At 40.8% G+C, this 8,139-nt stretch overlaps 2 protein-coding genes across 2 annotated transcripts; both read left to right on the forward strand.

Annotated features, from left to right (window-relative positions):
• Window positions 1-389: 389 nt before the first annotated feature.
• On the forward strand, window positions 390-911 carry LOC140989453 (uncharacterized). Its single transcript, XM_073458651.1, has 2 exons — window positions 390-586; window positions 638-911. Exons 1-2 carry the CDS (start codon window positions 390-392, stop codon window positions 909-911), a joined length of 471 nt encoding a protein of 156 aa, XP_073314752.1.
• Window positions 912-1,494: 583 nt separating this feature from the next.
• Window positions 1,495-2,527, forward strand: LOC140989454 (uncharacterized). The gene is made up of 4 exons (XM_073458652.1): window positions 1,495-1,581; window positions 1,686-1,898; window positions 2,072-2,124; window positions 2,185-2,527. Exons 1-4 carry the CDS (start codon window positions 1,495-1,497, stop codon window positions 2,525-2,527), a joined length of 696 nt encoding a protein of 231 aa, XP_073314753.1.
• The last annotated feature ends 5,612 nt before the right edge of the window (window positions 2,528-8,139 follow it).

Genomic DNA, 8,139 nt, shown 5'->3' on the forward strand with positions numbered 1-8,139 from the left:
ATTGGTGACATTTTCTAAATTTTATCAATTTTTTGGATTTGGATTCGAAAATGAGAATATGGTCATGTTGTAATTTTTGAATAATGGTAGTACTAAAGCACAATTTTCGAACTTTAAGGGGCTAAATTGGAAATTTTGATTTTTCTGAGGGTCAATTTCGAATTTTGGGAAACGATGTTTCGGTTAATGCAGTGAATTTTTAGAGGATTTTGGATTAATTGCCGATAAGAAATTCCATAAATTCAACTCTATTAGATTTGATGGTATGTTTTGTCGCATGAAGGATATATATTTCAGGTGTAGCAATGCATGCACTGCTAGATTCTGGGGCTATACACTCGTTTATATCCGAATCTTTCGTGAAGTGACTAGGAATCATACATGCAACGATGGATTTGGGTTTCAGAGTATCGATCCCATCCAGGGACCAGATGTTCACTTCTCAAATAGTGAAGGGATTGGAGCTTCGATTACAGAAGTATATGGTGCACGCATATTTGATAGTGTTACCGTTGCCGGAGTTCGACATCATCTTGGGCATGGACTGGCTATCTGCTCATCGAGCAGTCATAGATTTTCGACAGAGGTCAGTTTCTGTTAGACCGCCCAGTGGAAAGCCATTTGTTTTTTGAGACAGCCAGACACCAGCAATTCCCGCACGTCATTTCCTGCTTGTGTGCGAGGAAGCTTATGAGGAGAGGCTGTCGGCGTTCTTAGCCAGCATCGTATCAGTGACAGAGCCAGTAAGTCATAGGTTGGAGGACGTTGATGTAATCTGGGAGTTCTCCGGTGTTTTCCCCGACGATGTTGCAGGCATCCCACCAGACAGAGAGGTGGACTTTTCGATTGAGCTCATGCGAGGGACAATGCCAATATCTAAGGCACCCTACCGATTTAGCCTGCGGAGATGAAGGAGCTCAAAGATCAGATTTAGGATCTATTAGATAAGGGTTTCATTCGCACTAGTTTCTCTCCTTAGGGCGCACCAGTTCTTTTTGTCAAGAAGAAGGACGACAACATGTGACTGTGCATCGATTACAGAGAGCTGAACAGAGTCACAGTTTAGAATATGTATACGTTGCCGAGGATCGATGACTTGTTTGATCAGCTTCAGGGAGCATCATTGTTCTCCAAGATAGACCTCCGATCTGGGTATCATCAACTTAAGGTGAGAGAGTCTGATGTGCATAAGACAGCCTTCCAGACACGATACAGGCACTGTGAGTTTTTGGTGATGCCTTTCGGTCTGACGAACGCGCCAGCGATTTTCCTGGACCTCATGAATCGCGTGTATTTCAGTCGTTTTTGGATCAGTTCTTCATAGTTTTCATTTACGATATCCTGATCTATTCGAAGAGCAGGGACGAGCACAGTCAGCATCTGAGGACAGTATTGCAGATTCTACAGGATAGACGACCGTATGCCAAGTTCAGCAAATGTGAGTTCTGGCTTGACATGGTGGCATTTTTGGGCCACATTGTATCTCAAGATGGCATGGAGGTCGACCCCAGCAAAGTGGAGGCAGTCAGAGATTGGCTAGCTCTTAAGAGCGTGACAGAGATCCGTAGTTTCTTGAGATTGGTAGGCTATTACAGGAAGTTCATCCAGGGCTTCTCTTCTATTGTGGTGCCTATGACCGCCTCGACAAAGAAAAATGCCAAGTTTATCTGGGGACTGAGTGTCAGGAGAGCTTTGACAGACTGAAGCTAGCATTGACCACTGCACCAGCACTAGCTATGCCATCAGGGCAGGGAGAGTTTGTGATCTATACGGATGCATCGAAGCTTGGTTTGGGCGTGGTTCTGATGCAGCAGGACAGAGTGATAGCATACGCGTCCAGACAGCTGAAAGCTCATGAGAAGAATCATTCGAATCATGACCTCAAGCTAGCAATAGTGGTATTCGCCATGAAGATCTGGAGACACTATTGTATGGGGAGAAGTGCAGGATTTTTATAGATCATAAGAGCATAAAGTACTTCTTCACACAGAAGGAACTGAATATGCGACAGAGGAGATGGCTTGAGATGGTGAAAGATTATGATTGAAACATTAGCTACTATCTGGGTTAGGTTAATGTAGTTGCAGACGTTCTGAGCAGGAAGCACATAGTGATTGCTCATCTGTCAGTGCAGAGACCGCTACAGGCTGAGATTCAGAGATTTGAGCTTGCAGTTTATGCCAGGGGCGAGGCCCCGAATCTTGCTACTCTGACAGTACAGACGACCCTGAGAGACAGAATCCGGACAGGACAGACTTCTGATGAGCGATTGCAGAAGTTGAGACAGAGAGACGAGACCAAAGGCCAGAGACTGTATACAGTTGTGGACGGCATAGTCAGATATAGGAACCGCCTATGGGTTCCTGAAAGTGATTTCTTTCGAGCAGATATCTTGAGCGAGGCCCACAGCACCCCGTACTCCATCCATCCAAGGAGTACGAAGATGTATAACGATCTACAGACGCTCTATTGGTGGCCGGGCATGAAGCGAGATATTCTGCGATTCTTCTCCGAGTGTTTGACTTGAGCAGGTTCAGGCAGAGTATCAGAGACCTGCAGGGAAGCTGAGACCACTCCCTATTCTCGAGTGGAAATGGGAGAATATTACCATGGATTTTGTGACAGGTCTTCCGAGGACTACTGGAGGATTCAATGCCATCTGGGTGATTGTTCATCGTCTCACTAAATCAGCTCATTTGCTACCGATCAGGAAGAAATTCACCATGATTCAGTACACAGAGCTGTACATCAGAGAGATAGTCAGAATGCATGGGATTCTAGTGTCCATCGTGTCAGACAGGGATCCGAGGTTCATGTCTGCATTCTAGAAGAGTCTCCATCAGGCGTTAGGTACGAAGCTACCGTTTAGTACAACTTTTCATCCTCAGACAGACGGTTAGCCAAAGAGGGTGATTCAGATTCTTGAGGAACTACTCCGAGCATGCATGATCGACTTCCAGGGCAGCTGGGAGCCAAAGTTACATCTTGTGAAGTTCACATTCAACAACCGTTATCAGGCATCATTAGGTATGGCTCCATACGAGGCACTGTACGGGAGAAAGTGTAGGTCGCCAGTTTATTGGGATGAGGTGGGAGAGCGAGCAGAGTTGGGTCCGGATATTTTCAGACAGACAGCGGAATAAGTGGCCAGGATTCGGGATCGGATGAAGACTGCTCAGAGCCGTCGGAAGAGTTATGCTAATTAGAGGCGGCGAGATCTTGATTTCGTAGTAGGGGATCATATCTTTGTGAAGGTCGCACCGATGAAGGGTGTGATGAGGTTCGGGAAAAAGGGCAAGCTCAGCCCTAGATTCACCGGACCATTCGAGATCCTAGAGAGAGTTGGGACACTTGCATACAGAGTTGCTTTACCTCCGTATCTGGCGGGAGTTCATAACGTGTTCCACGTCTCTATGCTGCGAAATTAAATGTCGAATCCTTCGCATGTGCTTAACTATGAGCCGCTTCAGCTGACAGCGCACCTGTCATTCGAGGGAAAACCCACTCAGATACTGGACAGGCAGGAGAAGAGGCTCCAGAACAAAGTGATCCAGATGGTCAATGTCAAGTGGCTGAATCATTCTGAGGAGAAGGCCACGTGGGAGATTGAAGCCGAGATCGAGATGAGGATAGGGGTGTCAATTGGGTAGGGTGGGGTGGGGTGGGGTGGGTTGGGTCGGGTCGGGTCGGGTTTCGGGTCAACCCGCGAAATTTTTTTTATTTTTTTTTCAACCCGAACCCGAAGCAACCCGAAAGCCCCCAACCCGAACACGAACGCGTATAACCCGACTCAACCCGTCTAACCCGCCTAACCCGAATTTTATTTATTTATTTTAAATTTTTTAAAAAAAATTAATGAAAAAAATTCAAAAAAATAAAAAATAATAATATTATTTTAATTTAAACACATAATAACAAAATTTTCGATTTAAATTTGAAATTTTAATCATAGAAAATTAAAAGTATATTTACTAAATCAAATAAAAAATTGTTAAAAAAAAAAAATATGTAAAATAAATATTAAATGATGAAAAATTTATCATATAAATATAAAATAAATTTTGTTCAAACATACAATATATAAAAATATAGGTAATATTTTCAAAAAAAAAGTTCGCGGGTCAACCCGCGACCCAACCCGAAACCCGCCTAACATGGCACTAACCCGAATCCACCCAACCCGAACCCGAAAAACCCCAACCCGAACCTGATTTTTTTCGTGTTGGGTCGTGTCGGGTTGACGGATCGTGTCGCATTTTGATACCCCTAGATGAGGAGTCGCTACCCGGAGTTATTTGGTACATTTTGAATTTCGAGGACGAAATTTTATTTAAGGAGAGTTGTAAGGTCTACGAATTTAATTCACGTAACCTCAATGCATGCAATCTAGGATTTTTATTTAAATTATGTGTTTTATTATTTTTATGCATTTTATGCATAATTATTACATGGAAGAATTTATTTCATGAAATTTTAAAAGTTCATGCATTAGGGTTTCTAGATGCATTTCGCACCCGAACGAGGAACGGAGACAGGAGAATCATCAGGAAAATTATTTTTATTATTTGATTAATTTTTATTAATTATATAAGATGTTTTAAAGGTATTTTTCAAGAAATGGTCTTTGTTGGGTATTTTTACACGCTAGAGCATATTTTTCAGCGGTACGTAAATTTTATCGAATCGTGGTACTTTTTGAGGGTTCGACTAATATTTTTGAAAACTTGCCAACACAAAATATTTTCCGAGAGTATGTTTAGACTTAATGGGCCTACTTTTAAGCTTATTGGGCTTAAAACTCTTTTTAAACTTTTAATTAAGAAATTTAGGCCCCATTAGCTATTTGTTATTCTATTTAATTAGTACCTAAACCTCATTTAACCTAAACCTAATCTAGTAGCAGCCGAAACCCTCCCCCTCCACTCTCATCCCCTCGGTTTTCAGCAAGACTTGACCAAGGATGCTTCGACCACAGCTTGTTCTTTCAAAAGGAATTCTTCCGGCACTCGTTCTTCGATCTCCTCGTGTCTCTAGCACGAAGTCACGCTTTGTACCATTTTTTCTGCATCATTCACATGCTATATGACTGTTGTGTATGTATTTGTGCATGCAATCTCTCGATCCAGCACACAGCGTGAGAAGACTTCAATTTTTGTTCAAGTTTAAGCATGTCTTTTTATTCCACTCACGGTTTTTCTTCTGATTGTTCAAGGGACTGCCGTATGGTGTGTTTGGGGTCTGTTATCACTGAGAAGGAGAGGGTTTGTAGGCTGGAAGTGAGACCATGCAGCGTTGAGTAAGTGTTGGTCACGGTTCTTGGTGTTTCAGCTCGTACGTGGGTAGATCGGTGGAGTGGCAGGGACCAGCGTTGCAGGGGCCAACCCAAGCCATGTACCAGACCCTGGTGGGTCTGAACCACGGCCCAAGAGGGCTCGGCCATTGCTGGGTCAAGCCACGAAGCCGATCGAGCTTGGGGTAGGGGGTTGGTCGCGTTGGGCTCTTGAAGTGAACTTCGATCGTGCGGGCTGTGCTCCTTGCATGGGCGGGTAGCCGTGACTTCATGGGGTCCAGTAAGGTCCTAGAGTGGCCTTAGGGTGGCTGAGTCATGGCTGGTCGTAGGTGGTGCGGTCTAGGTTGGTGAATAGCGCGAGTGGGTGCACAAACTTTAGGTTGGTGGCTTGCTGGATTTTTCCAGCAGCTGTTCCAAGAGGGTTCAGGTGTTTAAGAGCTCAGTTTTGGGGTTGTTAGTATCTTTTAAGTGTTTATAAGATATGGTAAAAAGTTGGGATAAATTTGGTTAGGTTTCGAGTCGATTCGGGTTATAACCGAGACTCCGGTCCAAGTTTTAAAACGAATATGTTAAGTTTGATATTGGGCTCGAGTTTGCATCTAAGCATGCTTTTAAATATGTTTTTGGGATGTTTTAAGGAGTTTGGCAAGTTTCGGGTCAATTTTAGAGGTCCAGAAGTAAAACGGTAAATTTTGGGTTTCTAGGAGCAAAATGGTCATTTTGCACCCGGGGTGAGATTTTGGTCCTGGCAGCGCTCTGAGCACAATTTTATCATGTTTTTAAATGTTTATGCATCATGGTCATTGTTTTTATGGAATTACGATAAATACGTTGCGTACTTGATTTAAAGGAAAAATTATGTATATGCATGCTTTTATTTAAGTGGTGAATATGATGACTTGTTTTGAGGGATGAGAGTGGATTGTGACTAATACAATGACATGATGACACGATGACATAATGACACGAAAGGTTGGGGCTCAGTGGACGGATAATGTTGTCGCTGATGCCTCCGCCGCCGAGTACCTCAATTACACGTAGATGGATCCATCGAATGACATGATAATACGAAAGTCACAGCTGACGAACATAATTCAAATTAAGAAAATGAACACGTATATGTTGATACGATGATACATGCTATGATTATTATCATGTTTTGACAGGTCACAATTATGCATATGATTTTACTGCAGACATGAAATGTATGTTGATTACGATATTTTTCACTGCTGCTTGTTACGTATATGAATTTTTTTATCACGGTACAGGTGTGTTTAGTCTTTAGACTCACTAGGCGTGTGTGATGCAGGTGATCATGATTTTGAGGGAATGAAGGTGCTGAACTCTGAGCAGCCGGACCTGGTGGGCGACATGACCCAAGGACCTCATGATTTTCTGCACGTTCACGAATTTATGTTATTGAGAGGATATGAGCATTTGTACAATGTTTTTTATTTTAGTGTTTGATGTTAGGGTTTTTACTCGTTTTTACTCCTCTATATTTTTTTTGGTAATTACTTATGATTATTTTTAAATGATATTTTTAGTAGGACTAAATGCATGCAATTTATTTAAATGATTAATTTCAAAATGTAAGCTTTACAAAAAAAAAAATTTCGTACTTATAAAACAGTAGACGTCACAACCACCATTAGTGCCGGGAAGCTCAGTCGTCAAGCCTCAATCTGTAAGTTTAAATGCTTTATATGATTTTTATGATGTTACCTGCATAAATACATGAATCATTTGTTTATGTCACATGTTTAATAGATTTATGAGGATATATGTTTTATATGCTTTTGAATTTCTATACGTGATACGATACGAAATAAGAAGTTATATGATTTCAATGCATGTTGGCTTTGCGGTGGAATTTGACTATGTTGATTATCGGGTTTTAGTATTGACGTTCTACTTTTTGGACTATAAGTTAATCGTGAATATTATGAATGCTTTTGGGACACTTAGATTTTTCTAAGAAAATACTGATGACTCGTAAGTACTAGTTGAGTTAATTTTGGAAATTAGACATAAGGAATAATGATTCGAAGACTGCGATGATATTTGGAAGTAAGAACATGTACAAATTGAGATTTTATGTAACGTCCCGAAAATTTGAAGGTTCAAGTAAACCACATGCATGCAAGTTATTAAATTTCTTTGGTATTTTATTAAATTGTTTTAAAGCATTAAATGCATGTTTATTTCATAAATTATGTGTTTAATTATTTTTATGCATTTTATAGATAATTCATGCATGATAGAGTTTATTTCACGAAATCTTTAAAGGTTTATGTATTAAAGATTTTTAAGTTTCATTTCGCGCTCAAACGAGGATCGGAGATCGGAGAATTTTCAGGAAAATTATTTTAATTACATTATTCATTTTTATTAATTAATATAAGGTGTTTTTAAGTGTATTTTTCAAAAATGTGATTTTATTGGGTATTTTTACCCGCAAGATTTTATTTTTATCCGGTACGCGAATTTTATCAAATCGGAGAACTTTTTGAGGGTTCGGCTAATATTTTCAAGAACTTGCCAACACGAAATATTTTTTGAGAGTGTGTTTTGATTTAATGGGCCTACTTTTAAGCCTTTTAGGCTTAAAACCTTTTTAAAACCTTTAAATAATGATTTAAAGCCCATTGTTTAATTATTTAACTATTAACTATTTATATATCACGTGATCACTCATTAAACCTAATGGTCCCTACACTAGCCGACACCTTTCCCCTTCCCCAATAAAATCGTATCCGTTTCAGCCCCTTTGCATAGCCAAGCTTCGACCAAGCTTCATGTTGCAAAGAAAATCTCTCCGGTGCCCTCCCTCGCGCGATCGTTCA

The sequence above is a fragment of the Primulina huaijiensis genome, chromosome 12, assembly GCF_012295235.1.
Source record: "Primulina huaijiensis isolate GDHJ02 chromosome 12, ASM1229523v2, whole genome shotgun sequence".
Taxonomy (NCBI): Eukaryota; Viridiplantae; Streptophyta; class Magnoliopsida; order Lamiales; family Gesneriaceae; genus Primulina; species Primulina huaijiensis.

What these genes read in the sequence shown, in the direction of transcription:
- LOC140989453 (XM_073458651.1), top strand. Translation starts at nt 390, where the DNA reads ATGGATTTGGGTTTCAGAGTATCGATCCCATCCAGGGACCAGATGTTC. An exon ending in GTCATAGATTTTCGACAGAG is followed by an intron (nt 587 to 637) that starts GTCAGTTTCTGT and finishes TTTTTGAGACAG; the next exon opens with CCAGACACCAGCAATTCCCG.
- LOC140989454 (XM_073458652.1), top strand. Translation starts at nt 1,495, where the DNA reads ATGGAGGTCGACCCCAGCAAAGTGGAGGCAGTCAGAGATTGGCTAGCT. An exon ending in ACCTCAAGCTAGCAATAGTG is followed by an intron (nt 1,899 to 2,071) that starts GTATTCGCCATG and finishes TATCTGGGTTAG; the next exon opens with GTTAATGTAGTTGCAGACGT. An exon ending in CACATAGTGATTGCTCATCT is followed by an intron (nt 2,125 to 2,184) that starts GTCAGTGCAGAG and finishes AGTTTATGCCAG; the next exon opens with GGGCGAGGCCCCGAATCTTG.